This window comes from Symphalangus syndactylus, chromosome 18 (assembly GCF_028878055.3).
Source record: "Symphalangus syndactylus isolate Jambi chromosome 18, NHGRI_mSymSyn1-v2.1_pri, whole genome shotgun sequence".
Taxonomy (NCBI): Eukaryota; Metazoa; Chordata; class Mammalia; order Primates; family Hylobatidae; genus Symphalangus; species Symphalangus syndactylus.
The window spans coordinates 62423115-62441994 of NC_072440.2; the positions used below are offsets into that span (position 1 = coordinate 62423115).

The following is an 18880-nucleotide window of genomic DNA, read 5'->3' on the forward strand; positions in this document are numbered from 1 at the left end:
TCAAGGCCTAAGAACAGGGCACAATGTCCTACCCTCCAGGTTCTCACCTTCTGTGGGAGAGACAGAAAGTAAATAAACAGGTCGATGAAGGCTATAATGTTGGGAGGCAGTAAATACCAAGAAAAATAAAGCTGGATAAAAATATGGAAGTGATGGGGGTGGTGGCCAGGGAACCCTGTGCAGAGGAGCCGAGTCCTCAGTGAACCACCAGAACATTCCAGGCAGAGAAATAACAGGTGCAAAGGCCCTAGGCAGGATTGTGCTGGCCTAATGGGAAACAGCCAGGGGGCCAGCTGGTCTGGAATGGAGTAAAAGACTGGGGGTAGGGTTCAGAGGGAACAGGGTCAGGTCATTTAGGGCTTTGCAGACCATAGTGGACTTTGCTTGTTCTCTGAGGGAGGTGGGAGCCATGGTCTGCATCGGGGTTTCATAGGATCACTCTGGCTAGGGTGCAGATAATACACTTAGTGGCCAAGGAGGGATGCAGAGAGACCAGTTGGGAGGCTACTGCAGAGAGCCTGGCGAGCTGTGTTGGTGCGGTCCACCTGAGCCTCTCTCTCTCATGCCTCAGTATCTCTGTCCCCTTGCCCAGAGGCCTTCTGCAGCCTCACCTGGGGTACTGAGTGCCCATCCCACCTCCCCCCGCGGACCACTGCTCTGGGCCCCCGTGGCTTCATCTGGGCAGCGGGAGTTGCTGAAGAGCTGAACAGAGACACTGGGGCAGTGCCAGGCATAAATGAGGCCTTTATTTATTTATTTATTTATTTTGAGACAGAGTCTCGCTCTGTTGCCCAGGCAGTGGCACCATCTTGGCTCACTGCAACCTCCACTTCCTGGGCTCAAGCAATTCTCCTGCCTCAGCGTCCCAAGTAGCTAGGACTACAGGTGCGCAGCACCACGCCCGGCTAATTTTTGTGTTTTTAGAAAAGACGGGGTTTCACCATGTTGGTCAGGCTGGTCTCAAACTCCTGACCTCAGGTGACCCACCCACTTCGGCCCTGCAAAGTGCTGGGATTACAGGTGTGAGCCACCATGCTCAGCCATAACTGAGTCTCTTCTGCCCCCAGGTAGGAAGGGGAGGGGCCTCCTCTCTGATAGCCAGCTGACAACGGACTTCCTGCAGGCAGGCCCTGGGACCACCCCTCACCCGTCCCACCTCCATGAGCCAACTCTGCATCATTTCCCTGACTTTGTTCCCCTTTTGTGCCCGGAGCCTGTCTCAGCCACCTGCAGCCTCCCATTGGGTGATGCAGCTGGTGTGTGGGAGGCCTATGGGGGCCTCAGGAAGGTGTTCAAAAGGATACGGTAATTTTCAATTACTTTAACTTGCATATTTTACAAACAAGGTGAGAAATCACCTTGACTTTTTCCGAGTGTGTGAGAGACCTGGGCTGGGCATCAGGATCAGATGGGGCAGGGGTGGCCCAGCAATGAGACAGATGGAAGGCAGGGGCTTGACATCCCCAGTGCGGAGATACAGCACCCCTATTGCCCACCCCTTTCTCCCCGCTGGACCCACCCCTTCCTCCCTTTCACAAGGAGAGGCCTTATCATGCTTTATTCTTTTTTTTATCTTTTGAGATGTGGTCTTGCTTTGTCGCCCAGGCTGGAGTTCAGTGGCGTGATCATAGCTCACTGCAGCCTTGAACTCCTGGTCTCAAGCAATCCTCTTGCCTCAGCCTCCCAAAGCACTGGGATTGCAGGCGCACACCACCATGCCCAACTAATTTTTAAAATGTACTTTTTGTAGAGATGAGGGTCTTGCTGTATTGCCCAGGCTTGTCTCAAACTCCTGGCCTCAAGCGATCTTCCTGCCTCAGCCTCCCAAAGTGTTGGGATTATAGACATGAACCAGGTGCCATCCAGTCTGTTTTTTTTTTTTTTTTTTTTTGAAGCAGAGTCTCACTCTGTCACCCAGGCTGGAGTGCAATGGCTCGATCTTGGCTCATGGCAACCTCTGCCTCCCAGGTTAAAGCAATTCTCCTGCCTCAGTCTCCTGAGTAGCTGGCATTACAGGCATGTGCCACCACACCAGGATAATCTTTGTATTTTTAGTAGAGATGGGGTTTTACAATGTTGGCCAGGCTGGTCTCAACTCCTGACCTCATGATCCATCCATCTCGGCCTCCCAAAGTGCTGGGATTACAGGCGTGAGCCACCGCGCCCGGCCTGTCATGCTTTATAAATCAGCGCTTACATCATCTCATTGAACCCTAAGAATGCCATTGGGAGGTAGGTGTGGTTATTAATTCTATTTAACAGATGAAGAAACAGGCTCAGGGAGGCAACATCACCTTCCTAGAGCCACACAGATAAGAAGTGGTAGAACTGAGACCTGAATCCATTCCTGAGTGCCATACACTCTGATGTATCCATCAAGGACAGGAAGTCACCAGGGAGATATAGATGAAAGTAACATCAGCAGTTGCAGCAGAAACAACGGTAATAATAGCTGCCACTGTAGAGCTGCTGCTAAACCCCAAGCACATTATTGAGTGCTCTAGAGTTTCATCTCGACTCTACAGACAGGCAATAGTGATCCTCATATGCAAGGAGAGAAACTGAGGCCCAGAGAGCTGAAGCAAATTGCCCCAAGTGCCACAGCTCTTAAGTGATGGGACCAGGACTCATATTCAGGTCTGTCTCCAAAGCCCGTTTCTCTATATTCATCAGCTGTTGATGCTGTGGTCGGCCAACCTAATGCCACTGTTGGTGTGGGCAGTGACTTCATTTATTGAGCATCTACTATAGTCTAGGCACCAGGCCACAAGCTGTCCATGCCTGATCTCAGTTAATACCAACAGGCCCCTTGACTGGCTCCTGGGTAACAGGAAGGCTTACAGGGAGGCTTACAGGGAGGCTGGCTCAAGTGTGAGTCAGTGTGCCCACTCACTGTGTCCACTCCCAGGCCAAACGCAGCCCCGGGATCTGGAGTTGGGTTGATTCCAGAGGTGGGGTTCAGCTGCACTGCCAGATTCATGGCAGCCCTAGGCAGTCACTGATGTCCAAGGGACTCCATCCAAAGCCTCACACCCATAATAACCATCTGTGTCAGGAAGCTCTTGTTCTTTGCAAGTACTCCCATACGTTGTCCTCTCCAGTCTTCAGCTCCAAAAGGCTCAGAGTGAGGAAGCCAACTGCTGAGGTCACACAGCCAGGGAGGGGCAGAACTGGGATTTGACCCCAGGCCCGTCTAACTCCAAAAGGCTGCTCTTAGCCCCAACCTAGACTCAATTTTTTTTTTTTTTTTTTTTTTTTGAGGTGGAGTCTTGCTCTGTCACCCAGGCTGGAGCACAGTGGCGCAATCTCGGCTCACTGCAACCTCTGCCTCCATGGTTCAAGCGATTCTCCTGCCTCAGCCTCCTGAGTAGCTGGGACTACAGGCGTGCTCCACCACACTCTGCTAATTTTTTTAGTAGAGATGGGGTTTCATTATGTTGGCCAGGTTGGTCTCGAACTCCTGATCTCATCATCCACCCACCTCAGCCTCCCAAATTGCTAGGATTACAGGCATGAGCCACTGATCCCGGCCTTCAAATTTTGTCTTCTACAGGGCAGAACCCGAGAGTGACAGTGAAGCAAGAATATCCCTCAGTTACAAGACAGCGAGGTTTAGCGCCAAGAGATCATTTCACCAGCTTAATTGAGAGGCAGTATTGCTCAGTGATTGCAGGCAGTAGAGTCAAGTGATAGGAGGCAGAGTGACTGAGTTAGGCACTTGATTTACACCACCTGGTTTCCTCTCTCCTAGCTCCACCACTCACTGTGTGCCTTTGGGCAAGTCACTTAACCTCTCTGTGCTTCTGTTGCCTCATCTGTAACATGGAGATAATAATGCTATCTATCTCATAAGGTTGTTGCTGGTAGTAACCTGAGTTTACTTTGCAGAAAGGGCTTAGAACAATAAGTAAAACCAAGGACGTGCAATGTGAGTGTTCATCATCCTCTTCTCTTGATCATTTTTTTGATGACAAGAAGAAGGGCAACAGACAGGCTTCCAGAGCTCCGTTCCAGACACAAGATGCTGAAGACATGCTCCTTAGTTGTATGGAGCAGAGAGACTTTGCAGTTACTCAATAATGGGGGTTTATTCTAAAGACATCTGTAGAAACAGGGAAATTAGAAAACTAGGCTACATGGCCACACTCAGAGAATCCAAGTGAAAGCCCTACAAAGAGGGTTCATGGCAGGGGCAGGGGGCCAGGACCCAGACAGTGAACAGGCATCATGGAGAGAGAAACTGGAGCCTGAGAGCTCTTGGGAGCTGGACAGCTGGCTTTGTGGTCACCGCCCCCAGGAATCCACCATTAGGGGGCCTCAGCAAATGCATCCCCAAGTCTTGGCTCTCTTGGGAGGACCTTCTGGCCATTTCCTGTTGCCAGCTTCCTCTTTCCCTTGCCTTTCCACTGGACATCTTTGATCTGCTGTCTGGATTGTAAAAGATGCTGGCTGTGCTTTTCCTACTCTGCAGACCTTACAATGTTGCTGTGTGAGGGCCACTTCCACCAGCCAGCATCCGCATGTCTATGTGCCTGGAAACTCTCTCTTGTGCCTGGAGAGGTGGGAGGCAGCTATAATCTTGTGGAATGAATACCTACTAGGAGCAACCTTCATCCAATGACTAACAGGAGCGGGGGTATCAATTCCCCAGCTCCCCAGCGCTCAGGTGAGAACTTTACCAAGCATTCTTCACCATTTTGGAAGTTAATGTCACCCATGGCAATGCTACATTAAGTGTATGAAAATGTCTAATGCATATTAAGTTTAATATTAACTTCCTGTCTAAATGTATGCATTATAAATAGGAGTAATTGCCTAACTGCTTTCTTACATCATCTGCTTGAAGCCTTTACATACCAAAATACATATTGTTATACATTCTATGCTTATTATTCTTTTATAATACAGTTAGAGTTAGGACATTTTATTATTAATTTATTTTGAAAGCATGCATGTAGATGGGTTACATTATCAATTTTATTTCAAGAGAGTAAAAGGGCTGTTACAAAAAATTGTCACAAGAAGGGAGTGTTGTTTCTGATAGCTATGAGAACACCTTTTGATGATCTCAGAGCCTCCTTCCAGCTCTGACTCTTTTGTATCTAAAAGTTAAATATTGTTTGTCCAAGGGGAACACCAAGACCTGTTCTCCTCATGGGGGCAAGAAGATGAAGTGGAGAGGAAGGTTTGAGTCCTTTCTCTCTATGTATCTGTCAGGCTATGCTGCGGTAACAAACAGCCCCCAATTCTTGGTGGTTGAAAACAACGAAACATTTCTCACTCATGAAAGATGTCTAGTGCTGGTCGGCAGGGGGCTCTTCTCTACAGAGTCACTCAGGGACCCAGGCTGGTGTAGGCTCTGCCATTTTGCAACGTTGCCATCTCAGGACAGCAGAAGAGAAGAGAGCACTGGAAAGTGTGGCTCCTGTAAGAAGATGATTTCACCTGGAAATTACACCAGTCATGTTTGTTCAGAATCCACTGACCAGAATGAATCACATGACACCCCCTAATTTTAAGAAGACCCAGTGGTAACCTGCTCACTAATACACCCTGAGTTGCCTGCCTGCCTTTTTCTGGCTTGCTTCCCCACTTCCTACTTCCTGATGCTCTCTGGGATCACTTTCCAAATAAATTATATGCACCTGAACTTGTTGTCTTAGAGTCTGCTTCTGGTAGAGCCCAAATGAAGACACCCCTGCTCTTTATCATTAATTAATTCAGCCAGTCAATACATATTTTCTGAGCACCTACTATGTGCTAGATCCTATGTAGGCACTGGGGGCATGAAGATGACTGAGCCATGGCTCAGCTCTCCACGACCTAGCTCATTGGCTAGATGAGCAAACTACCCAAGTCACATCAAAAGCAAAGATCAGCCAGGTGCAGTGGCCCATGACTGAAACTCTAGTACTTTGGAAGGCCAAGGCAGAAAAATTGCTTGAGGCTTGGAGTTCACGACCTACCTAGACAACATAGTAAGACCCTATCCCTAAAAATTTTTTTAATTAGCTGTGCACAGATGTGTATACCTGTAGTCTGAGCTACTCAGGAGGCTGAGACAGGAGGATCACTTGAGCCCAGCAGTTGGAGCCTGCATTGACCTGTGATAGCACCACCGTGCTCCAGCCTGGGCAGCAGAGCAAGACCCTACCTCAAATTTTTAAAAAGGCAAAGCATTTTGAGATCATAGGAACCTATGGGCTGTAAGTTGCACCAAGGTGGGGACCCTATCTGTATCACTCCCCACTGAGTTCATAGTTGACACATTTGCTGGAAGTAGAAATGAATAATGAATTAGTAGAAAGAAACAGGCGGGTTGCTGACAGTCTCTGTCTTGGCACCTACTTTGAGTGAGGGAGTGAAAAGAAATAAAAAGTCTTTTAAAACATTGCCATCTGCACAGATGTAATAATAATGAATAGCATAAAAGCTATAGTTACTGAGTGCTTTCTATAATATTTGTAAGAGCCACTACTGAGGGCTTCACATGATTGGCTCATTTACAAAGGGTATAATTACAAATATTGTAATGTCCATGGGCCAAAATATTTAACTCTTCGCAAGTGTGAAGGAGAAGGAAACAGGTAAGAGAAGAGAAGTAGGCTAGGCTGAAGGTTTTGGAGTCTACAAATCCTGATCTTTGAGTTCAAATCCCAGCTCTACCACTTCGTAGCTGTGAGCCTTTGGGCAAGAAAGTCTCCTCTCTGAGCCTCACTTTGCTTATCTGTAAAAATAGGAATAATAATCAAACATCTCCCTAGCATGTTTTACCACTTCTATCAGCCAGTGAAAACCCTGACTGCTTACTCAATGAGAATAATAGGTTGGTGCAAAAGTAATTGTGGTTTTTGCCATCAAAAGTAATGCCAAAACCCGTGATTACTTTTGCACCAACCTAATACATGGTGCAGGGACCAAGTGTTGGGAACAGGCCCCCCAGAATCTGGCCATAAAATGGCCCCAAAACTGGCCATAAACAAAATCTCTGCAGCACTGTGACATGTTTGTGATGGCCATGATGCCCACGCTGGAAGTTTGTGGGTTTACCAGAATGAGGGCAAGGAACATCTGGCCCGCCCAGGGCAGAAAATCGCTTAAAGGCGTTCTTAAACCACAAACAATAGCATGAGCGATCTGTGCCTTAAGGATATGCTCCTGCTGCAGATAACTAGCCAGACCCATCCCTTTATTTCAGCCCATCCCTTTGTTTCCCATAAGGAATACTTTTAGCTAATCTACAATCTATAGAAACAATGCTTATCACTGGCTTGCTGTTAATAAATATGTGGGTAAATCTCTGTTTGAGGCTGTCAGCTCTGAAGGCTATGAGACCCCTGATTTCCCATTCCACACCTCTGTATTTCTGTGTGTGTGTCTTTAATTCCTCTAGCGCCGCTAGGTTAGGGTCTCCCTGACTGAGCTGGTCTTGGCGCCAAGGACTTCATTTCTGATGGGGAAATTGAGGCCTGGAAGAGAAAAACTTCACTAAATTCCCAGAGCTCTGTAGGAAGCTTTATAGTTTAAAAGCTAAGAGCATTTATCTTGAAGTCAGACTGATATAAGTTCAAGCACTGGTCCTACCACTTCCTGGCTATGTGACCTCGAAAAAGTTACTTAAGCTCTATGAGCCTTGGCTTCCTAATCTGTATTAGGGGACATTAATAATACCTACTTCAAAGATGGTTGTGAGGATTGAATTAATGAAACCAGACAGTTTCAGGGCTTAATCCATAAAGCCTAGTCCTACTACTCACTGGCCGTGCAAATTTGGGCAAGTGGCTTAGTCTGTCTGAGCCTCAATTTTCTCTCTTATAAAATGGAATGATCAATAAATACAATACTCACATCTTGAGTTTGTTGGGAGGATTAAAAAAAGATGAGTATGGACAATGCCTGACTCATGTCAAGCTCTCATACTATCAAAATGTTAGGAATTCTTTCTTATTTATAAGGACACAGCCAGGTCTTGAATCCATTCATTTATTCAACACATATTAACTGAGATCTATTATGGGCTGACCTGTGTCCATAAAAGATATTCCAAAGTCCTAACCTCCAGTACCTCAGAATGTGACCTTCTATTTGGAAATAGGGTCTTTACAGAAGGAATCAATTTAAAATGAAGTCATCAGGGTGAAGTTACCTAATGAAGTCACCTAAGCCAACATGACTGGCATCCTTATAAAAGCAGAAATGTAGACATAGAATCAGCCATGCACTAAGGGAAGATGATGTGAAGACACAGGGAGAAGACAGTCACATGATTAAAGTGATGCAACTCCCATCCAAGGAACACCAACAATTACCGGCAAACACAAAGGGCTGGGAGAGACAAGGAAGGACCCTCTCCTAGAACCCCTGGGGCAGGCATGGCCCTGCTGACAGCTTGATGTCAGACTTGCAGCCTCCAGAATTACACAACAATAAACTTCTGGGTTTTTTTTTTTTTGGACACTTTTGTGGTAAAATGCTGCAAAACATAAAATTAACCATTTTAACCATTTTTAAGAGTACAGTTCAGTGGCATTGTTATGGGACCATCACCACTATCCATCCCCAGCTTTTTCATCATCCCAAACAGAAACTCTGTACCCATTAAGCAATAACTCCCTATTCCCCACTCCTCCCAGCCCCTGGTAACCTCTATTCTACTTCCAGTCTCCATGAATTTGCCTACCCTAGGTAACTTACGTAAGTGGAATCATACAATATTTGTCCTTTTGTGTCTGGTTTATTTCACTTTGCATAACATTTTCAAACCTCATCATGTTGGAGTCAGAATTTCCTTTCTTTTTAAGGCTGAATAATATTCCATTGTATGGATAGACCACATAGTGTTTATCCATTCATCCGTTGAGGGATATTTGGGTGGTTTCCATCTTTCGGCTATTGTGAATAATGCTGCTATGAACATGGGTGTGTAACTATCTCTTCAATTCCCTGCTTTCAATTCTTTGGGGCACGTGTGCAGAAGTGGAATGGCTGGCTCATATGGTAATTCTATGTTGGATTTTTTTTTTTTTTTTTGAGACAGCCACACTGTTTTCCATAGTGGCAACACCATTTTACTTTCCCAATTTCTGTTGTTTTTAAGCCACTCAGTTTGTGACACTTTATTACAGCAGCTCTGGGATTTATTTTATTTTATTTATTTATTTTCTTTGAGACAGAGTTTTGCTCTTGTTGCCCAGGTTGGAGTGCAATGCCATGATCTCAGCTCACTGCATCCTCTGCCTCACGGGTTCAAGCGATTCTCCTGCCTCAGCCTCCTGAATAGCTGGGATTACAGGCATGCGCCACCATGTCCGGCTAATTTTGTATTTTTAGTAGAGATAGGGTTTCTCCATGTTGCTCAGGCTGGTCTCGAACTCCTGACCTCAGGTGATCTGCCCAGCTCAGCCTCCCAAAGTGCTGGGATTACAGGCGTTAGCCACTGTGCCCGGCCAGCCCTGGGATTTTAAAACAAGTACCTACTATGCATCAGGCACTGGGCTCTGGAGATACCATGGTAAACCAGGGGGAATACTCCTTTGCTTTTGTGGTGCTTATCTCCTCATTGGAAAGACAGAAAATAAATGAGTAACAGAATGTTGGGTGGTGATGAGTGCTGCAAAAGGAACAGCCCAGCTAGGGGGCTGGGGCACGTGTGCATAGTGTCTGTGCATGTGTGTGCATGCATATGTGTATTAAGAAAACGAGAGACAGGGGAAAGCAGGTATACTTGACCCAATCTCTAAGCCTCGGATTGGATCAAGACACAGCCTGGGCTGCAAGGAAGGTGTGTGCACTAAAGAAATGTGAGTAAAGGCTGGGCGCGGTGGCTCACGCCTGTAATCCCAGCACTTTGGGAGGCCAAGGCAGGCAGATCATGAGGTCAGGAGATTGAGACCATCCTGGCTAACACAGTGAAACCCTGTCTCTACTAAAAATACAAAAAATTAGCCGGGCGTGTTGGCGGGTGCCTGTAGTCCCAGCTACTCAGGAGGCTGAGGCAGGAGAATGGCGTGAACCCAGGAGGCAGAGCTTGCAGTGAGCCGAGATTGTGTCACTGCACTCCAGCCTGGGTGACAGAGCGAGACTCCGTCTCAAAAAAAAAAAAGAAAAGAAACGTGAGTAAAGGCTGGGCACCCATGTGGCAGTGAAGGGGCCAGTGGTAGGGATCTAAAAGCACCTCACTCTAGGACAGTGGTTAAGAAACAGGCCGGGTGCAGTGGCTCATGCCTGGAATCCCAGGACTTTAGGAGGCCAAGGCGGTTGGATTGCCTGAGCTCAGGAGTTCGAGACCACCCTGGGCAACATGTGGAAACCCTGTCTCTAATAAAATACACACAAAAAAAATTTAGCTGGACCTGGTGGCGCACACCTGTAGTCCCAGCTACTAGGGAGGCTGAGGCAGGAGAATTGCTTGAACCTGGGAGGCAGAGGTTGCAGTGAGCCGAGATCACACCACTGCACTCCAGCCTGGGTGACAGAGCGAGATTCCATCTCAAAAGAAAGAAAGAAGAAAGAAAGAAAGAAAAAGCAAGCAAGCAAGAAAGAAAAGAGAAAGAAAGAAAGAAAGAGAGAATGAAAGAGAAAAAGAAAGAAAAAGAAAGGAAGAAAGAAAGAAAGAAAAAGAAAGAAAGACAGAAAGAAAGAAAGAAAGAAAGAAGAAAGAAAGAAAGAAGAAAGAAAAGAAAGAAAGAAGAAAGAAAGAAAGAAAGAAAGAAAGAAAGAAAGAAAGAAAGAAGAAAGAAAGAAAGAAAAAAAGAAAAGAAAGAAAGAAAAGAAAAGAAAGAGAAACAGCCAGGGGCCTTGAGAATAAAATGCACTCTCCATAATTGGCCTCCCTGGCCCTGCAACATCAGGCGCTGCCCACCTTGGCCACCTGGCACAGGCCCTATTTGTCACATGTCATGCTTTAGCTTTGTTAACCTGTTTTCAGGTCTTCTTGAAATACACCATGCTGGTTCCTTGTATATGGACGCTTTCTGCTTGGAACTGTCCCCCCACTCTGTTCCCAGTCTTCCTTTTCTCCATCCCTGAGGGATGCGCTACCTCCCAGGAGCTTTTCTGAATGGCCTGGGCTGGGGTAGGTCCTCTTCCTGACACTCTCCCCTAGAACAGAGATTGTCACCAAGTGGATGCCCGACAAATATTTGTTGAATGAATAAATGGGTAGATGAACGAAGCCCGGACTCTGCCAAACCACCCTTCTTTACTTGTTCTTCCCCAGGCCCACTGAGATGTTCCTCTGTCTGCGATGCCTCAGGGCCTGACTGACCGTACCAGTGAACCCAGCGTGCCCCCGGCCCTGGCAGCCGGATGGCTGATGCATGCAAAGTGGGCATCTCCTTGCCCAGCCGCCTGACCGCCCTGGCGCAGCCGAATCTGAAAGCTAATGACATTATTGTGCAGAGACACAATGTCTGTGGGCATTTGCTGACCTGAGCTTTGGTGAGAGCTTAATCCAGCATTCTCACCCTGCTTTTCGCAGGAACACAGCGGTCACTCATCTTGGCACCGGCACTTCTGGGGAAGGTATAAATGCCACCTCCCGCTGGCTGAGCTTCACGGCACTCGCAGGGGCTGGTGTCACTGGTAAGATTGCCTCTCTTGCTTGTCTTCCCTTCTTTCTCTCATCCTCACCCCTGTCGGCAAGTGTGGGAGCACCCGGATTCTGACAAGTGACTTTGGGCAGAGACTTCAATGCTGTTAGCCTCAGTTTTCTTTTCTGGTAACTGGGAAGGGGGTTAAAAAGCCTTTATTGTACGGATTCAAGATAAGTTAGGTGGATCATCCAGCACAGTGCCTGGCACACAGTGGGCATTGGGGTAATGTTCTCTATTATTAATATTAAACAGACTGTCAGCATCCTTGTTTCACCAGTTGCTGAGGAGGAGAATGTAACTGAGGGTTTTGCAAGAATCAAACCAGTGACAGTTCAGCAATGTTTCTAGGTGGGTGAGTCCGTTTTCCTCCACATCTGCAATTATGGGGCACCCACTCTGTGCCTAGCCTCTGGGAGTGCTAGGGGGTAGGATGCAGCCTCAGGTATGTGACAGCTCCCAGCAACAGGTGATTTCAATGCCACTAAAGCGTGGTAGAAATGACTCTAATAATGCCACAATTGCTGCCATTTGCTGCATGCTGAGCGTGTTCTGGGCCCACGGCCAAGTGCTTCCGGTTTTATACATTACATATTGGATCCTCACAACCTGTTCACAGGTATTATTAGACATCATTACTGTCCCCATTTTATAGAACAGGAAGTGGAGGTACAGGGAGAGGATGTGACCTGCCCAGAGTCTCAATTCTGGTAGGCAGCAGAGACGGCTCCTGAACTGGACCAACTGAGCTTCTTCAGTCTGTGAACACTCAGGATTGGGAAGCGATATGGCGGGACCTCAGGCACTCTGACAAGCCCAGAGGGCTGGTTTCTTGTGGGAGTGCAGTAGGTTTGGCTGCCAAGGTGCGTAACTGCATTTCTTCCTCCTGGGAAACATCCAGTCTTGGCCTTTCATGTGGAAGGGGCTTCTGGAAGCTGGCGTTATCTCTGAAGAGGAAGGCCAGACTTCCTCTCTTACCCCTGGGGAAACACAGCCTGGTTTGACCACCCCTCCTGCAGGAAGGGGGAAGAGGCTGACACTTTTCCAGACTTTTCTGATGTTCTCACTAGCTGGTCTGACCACCCGTCCTGCAGGAAGGGGGAAGAGGCTGACACTTTTCCAGACTTTTCTGATGTTCTCACTAGCTGGTCTGACCACCCCTCCTGCAGGAAGGGGGAAGAGGCTGACACTTTTCCAGACTTTTCTGATGTTCTCACTAGCTAAGGCAGGTCTACCCTGCTGCCTGCCACAGTGCCTGGATTTCTACCGTCGCACCCATTTCTTCCCTTTCTTGTAACGTGGGTTCTGTATCAGACAATTTCACTAATGGTGGAGTAAAACCAGTGGCAGAGAAGAGAAATCTAGGTACCAGGATGGGGAGAGGAGTCCCAGGGAGAGGGTGGGAGAAGGAGCAGGGGAACAGGGAACTTTGTGAGTTTCTAAACTGGGCACCACCACACCACAAAATACAGCCAATGCATAGGTTTTGTTTGTTCCACACAATTTTATTTAAGAAATTTCTGCATAAAGGCAGAAGTTCTGGGATTGACCGTTCTATATTCTGTGTGGTATCTATTGTCTGGGGTTGAGTGTTGGGGACCCACTTGGGACCTCATTTAAGCTCTAGTTTATTACCGCTCTTTTTCTTTGAGTAGACCTTGTTTTTCCCTCCTTCTGGAGCTGGCCTGGATAGAAATAAATGAAGCTAAGGACAGAAGTTGAAGTAGCTGCTTACGGACCCCACAGCTCTGGGATGGCCTGAAACCAGGGAAAAAAGAGAATGTTTGGGGCCAGAGGGGAGTAGTCTCAAGGCCCCACAGAGTGAAAAAGCCAGTGGCCCCTCCAGGTCCTCACTGCTTTATTCCAGGTCATTCCTGCACGGGACAGTCCACCATGGCCTCAGACCACCAGACCCAGGCGGGCAAGCCACAGTCCCTCAACCCCAAGGTGGGTACCTCTCGGAGGAGGGGGCGTGCATTGCTTCTCTCCCAGATTTAGTTGCCCTTCTGTAAAATGGGCCTGGCATCTTTCTTCATGGGTACCCCCTCTCCGCCCCTGCCCCTGTCTGGGACTCAGTCTCCTCTACCCACACATTTGGGGCTGATTCTGAAAGTCCCTCCCCAGCCCATAGCTGGCATGCTGGGATTCCCAGTATCAGCCTCTGGCTTTGGAGACTTCAGTTTCTCTCTCCCTTACCTGTTTTGCCACACCCTATTGTCCACAGGGCTCCCTGAAACTGGAGTAGACCCTCATTCTCAGTCAGAGATGGGATTAGTAGACGGAAGGTGGGTGTGAGTCCTGGCTCTGCACCTGCTGTGTGACCCGGGCCAATTATTTGATCCCTCTGAGCCTCAGTTCCATCTCTGTAAAAGGAGGAGTCAGATTTATTGCATAGGGAAGTTGTGAGAGCCAAAGAAACCAGGCTCAGCCTAACACCCGGCCCGGGGTGAGCATCCACCTAACACCAGCAAATAATTCCTTCTTTGATTCCTCATCCACCTGCCCACCCAAGAATGGCAGGATCTTATCCCAACGTCAGAGGCTTGTCACACCCAGTCTGCCCTCAAACCTCTATCGAGGAGCACCCACTTGACTGCCCTCCTGTGCCTCCCTGCGCCTCCCTGCTTTGGTAGCCCCGGGCACAAGTTCCTTCAGGAATGGCCCCTTTGTCTGACTCGGTGCCTCCTGGGCCAGGGAAGCCTGAGCAGATGCAGCCCCTCACCTGCTCACCCCAATCAGTCCCTTTTGAGGCTTACTTTCCAGAAGAAGGACAGACAATAAATAAATGAATATATGATTTCCAGTAGTGAGAAGTGCTACAAACAATTGTAAACTAGGGGAAGGGGCTCCTGAGCATCGCAGTGGTTGTGTTAGCTCAGGTGGTCCAGGAGGGCCTCTCTGAGGAGGTGACTTTGAGCAGACACCTGGGTCAAGTGAGGAAGCGGCTATATAAAAATTGGGGGTGCCTTTGCGAGGCCGAGGCGGGAGGACTGTTTGAACCCAAAAGTTTGAGGTCAGCCTGGGCATCACAGTGAGATCCCATCTCCACAGAAAAATGAAAAATGGGGGTGAGGGTTGATGAGAGCATCCAGACAAAAGGAAGAACAGGCACAAAGACGCCGAGGTGGGAATGAGCTGGGTGAGTTTGGAAAAAAGCAAGAAGCTCTGTCCACTAGACCTATAATGTGAGCCACATAGGTAATGCAAAATTTTCTTTTTTTTTTTGAGACGGAGTCTCGCTCTGTCACCCAGGCTGGAGTGCAGTGGCGCGATCTCGGCTCACTGCAAGCTCCGCCTCCCGGGTTCACGCCATTCTCCTGCCTCAGCCTCTCCGAGTAGCTGGGACTACAGGCGCCCGCCATCACGCCCGGCTAATTTTTTGTATTTTTTTAGTAAAGACGGGGTTTCACCGTGGTCTCGATCTTCTGACCTCGTGATCCGCCCGCCTCGGCCTCCCAAAGTGCTGGGATTACAAGCGTGAGCCACCGCGCCAGGCCTAGGTAATGCAAAATTTTCTAGTAGCCACATCATAAAACGTAAAAAGAAATAGGTGAAATTAATTTTCATATTACATTTTATGAAACCCAATATATCCAAAAGATGAGCACGTTAATATATAATCAATATAAGAATTATTAGGCAGATATTTTACATTATTTTTTCCATTCTGAATTTTCAAAATATGATGTGTATGTTACACTTAGAACACAGTATAAGTAATAATATGGGCTAATTACATGTGCTCAGTGCCATATGTTACTAATGGCTGCTGTGTGGGACAGTGCAGGCTTAAAGGATTGGATAATTTGTAAAATTTTGCCCTCTACTCTATTGATTAATAACAATGCTATCCAGCTCCTGGGTCCTCTGAGCTTCTGGGCTTTCAAATGCATGGAGAAACTGCCCTTCCTCACCTGCCTACCCCTATTCAGGTGGGCACCCCAGGCCTGCTACCTCAGAAACTGCATTTGATCAAGATCCCAGTGTTAATGTGCACAGGTTAGAGTCTGCAAAGTGCTGCTTCAATTTCAGCTGCATCAGACAAGTCTGGGATTCAATTTCACCTCTTCCACTTATTCACATGGGATCTGTAGCATGTCTTTTAATTAACATAATTATGTCTCCCACAAGCAGTGCAAATACTACGTGCTAACCACCCACAAGCCCTGGTCTCCCAGGCCAGGGTAATAATAAACTCTAGCCCCGAACTTCCACATTCTTGAGTCCCTATTTTACAGATGAGGGAGCTGAGGCCCAAAGTATTGAATTGCTTTTTAGGTTTGTACAACTGGATGTAACAGAGGACACATTGGAACCCTTGTCTCCTGACCCTATCTCTGGCTGAGTCAGTGACTGTAAAGGGCTGGGTCACTGACTGTAAAGGCTGGATTGAGCCTGTGGAATTCGCCTCTAAGCCCTGTAGGGCACCCCTTTCCCTTTCTTTGTGTGGCTAATCCCAGGCCTGGGAGAGAGGGCTATGTTTATCCAGCCTGTGCTGACCGTGTTGATTCTGTAGCTGCCCCGACTGGGAGTGTGCTGACCTGAGCCCATCTTTTCATCCAGGGGCAGTTTCCTGGGGAAATGTGGCTGAAAAAGCTCTACCTCCAAAATTCTCACTGGAACCGTGAAAGGTGGCAGCTAGCCTCATGGTTAATGCTTGGATGTGGGATGTTGCGTGGGTCCCTTCACTTTGCAGAGCTTCAGTTTCCCCGATGGGGATCCCATGGCCCCCTCCCTTGGGCTGATGAGAACATTAGGGTTGAGTGTTAGGGTTTGCAACGTGCTGCTTCCATTTCAGCTGCATCAGACAAGCCTGGGCTCCAATTTCAGCTCTGCCACTTGCTGGAATCTGTACCATATCTCTTAACATAATTATGTCTTAATTATGTCATAATTAGGTGTCCCACAAGCAGAGCAAATACTGTGTGCTAACCATTATGCTCCTCTGAATCCTTCTAACAAACAATATCACAAGGCAGTTTCTGTCTTTGTTTCTTTTTCTTTTTTTTTTTTTTTTTGAGACGGAGTCTCGCTCTGTCACCCAGGCTGGAGTGCAGTGGCGTAATCTCGGCTCACTGCAAGCTCCGCCTCCCGGGTTCACGCCATTCTCCTGCCTCAGCCTCTCCCAGTAGCTGGGACTACAGGCACCCGCCACCACGCCCGGCTAATTTTTTGTATTTTTAGTAGAGACGGGGTTTCACCGTGGTCTCTATCTCCTGACCTCGTGATCCGCCCGCCTCGGCCTCCCAAAGTGCTGGGATTACAAGCGTGAGCCACCGCGCCCGGCCTTCTTTTTCTTTTTAAAAAAAATTAGAAGTGGGGTCTTGCCATCTTGCCCAGGCTGGTCTGGAACTCCTGGGCTCAAGCAATCCTCCCACCTCAGCCTCCCAAAATGCTGGGATTACAGGGGTGAGCCACCACACCTGGCCTAGGTTCTGTCTTTATTTCCCATTTTACAGATGGGGAGACTGACGCTCAGAGAGGAGAAATGCAGGCTCAAGGTCCCACGGCTGCTTATAGCCAGAGGCAGGGCTGTTTGATTTTATGTTTGATTTGTCACTCTGGAGGTGAACCCTTCAGCATCCTTTGGGTTCTGTGAGCTCCCTCCCCACGTCTACCACCCAGCTCTCACTCCTCTTCATCATGATGAGGGTCTGAGTCTCGCTTCCTGTTGCAGATCATCATCTTTGAGCAGGAAAACTTTCAAGGCCACTCGCATGAGCTCAGTGGGCCCTGCCCCAACCTGAAGGAAACTGGCGTGGAGAAGGCAGGCTCTGTCCTAGTGCAGGCTGGACCGTAAGTACCTGGGTGGCCTCTCCTGGTCAGGGACTTTGGGTGAGGTGATCAGGTTGTGGAGTGGGGGAGTCTACCCTTGCTCCTGTCTGCAAATCTGCGGACTAAGTTTTGGGGTCTGGCAGCCTATGGAGATATTTCATGCTTTGCAGTCAGATAGAGCTGGGTTCAAATCCAGGTTCCACCACTTCTGGGTTGTGTGGTGTTGGACCAGGACCTTCCCCCTCTGAGCCTCAGTTTCCTCCTCTGTAGGATGAGGTTAACCATGTACTCTGGGGATGAAGGGAGAGGGTCATGTGGAAAGCCTGATACAGAGGTCAGCCACTTCCTCAAGGTGGGAAGATGGACATAGTGACTCATGAAGCTTTTAGAACTGCCAATCTCTGGCTCCAGGAGTGTCCTCACTCCTGGGAGGTTTAAGGCTGGATGTTCCAGCTCTGCATCCTCTCCTCCCTTCCTGAATCCTGGCAATACTGGGTCTTTACAGATTTTTTGGCACGCTTGGGGTCCAGGTCTCTATCCAAGAGAGAAGGGGAGCTGAATGGTTGACTCACCTTATGTGATGTAGCTGAGCATAGTCCTATGTGAGCCTGCAGAGAGTCTGGGACACAAAACCACAGCTTCTCTGGTCACTCCTTCCCTGTAAAAGCCTCAGGATGTAGGAATGTCCACTGGTGGCCAGTAAGTCAGATATAGCTGGAGATCCTAAGGTGACCCATACCACACCTCAAGGTTCTCAGGGAATTTTGCAGAGTTCCATGGCCCTACATGGGTCAGAACCTGAAGATGTGCAGAACACAGCTAAAGCAGTGGCCCTGCCAAGCCTTGGTCATCTGACACACTCAGGGAATCTGTTACGTCGAAGAGAATCCCTTTCTGGATAGCTGAGATTTGACCGTTTAAGCACCACATCTGATTTTCAGCTGCTTTTTCAAATATTTTGATGAAAAAAAATTTCCCAAAGAGATTTTACACTCTTCTGCTTTTATAAAAATATAACATTTAGTATTTTTATTAATTATCATTTATTTTAAAACTAAGAAGATATGGTTTAAGGCAAAAAACCGTATGACTTGTATTCACTACTCAGAAGTAACCATTGTTAAGATTTTGGTATGAATTTGGATTTCTCTCTCTCTCTCTCTCTCTCTCTCTCTGTCTGTGTGTGTATATATAATCAAATCAAACTTGGATCATACTAAATATAATGTTTTATTACTCACTTTGGAAACTTTACAAGGTAGCATGAACTCTCTCCATGTCATTAAATAGCATTTTATGTTGGTGTTTTTCAAAGTAGTTTGAGGAAAATTAGCATCAGATTCACAGAAGGGAGATGCTTTAAAATGGAGGTTCTTGGGCCCCAATTCAGCCCCACTAAATCAAACTTAGCTCTGGAGCCTGGAATCTGCATTTAACAAGCTTACGTGGTGATAGTTACACCAATTACATTTGAGGACACATCCTATGTCATTACTTACCATGGCTTTGTAACA

At 47.6% G+C, this 18880-nt stretch overlaps 1 protein-coding gene across 2 annotated transcripts in view; it reads left to right on the forward strand.

Moving 5' to 3' along the window:
- LOC129468556 (beta-crystallin B2) overlaps nt 1-18880 on the forward strand; it is a 29556-nt gene that overhangs the window by 5404 nt on the left and 5272 nt on the right. The window contains exons 1-4 of one of the 2 annotated variants that reach the window (XM_063623425.1): nt 4631-4666; nt 11219-11583; nt 13459-13538; nt 17269-17387. In XM_063623425.1, the coding sequence (XP_063479495.1) occupies nt 13485-13538; nt 17269-17387 (173 nt within the window). In that variant the 5' untranslated portion in view covers nt 4631-4666; nt 11219-11583; nt 13459-13484. Of the gene's footprint in view, nt 1-4630; nt 4667-11218; nt 11584-13458; nt 13539-17268; nt 17388-18880 lie in introns of those variants that run through there. The other variant, XM_063623426.1, reaches the window with a different exon arrangement.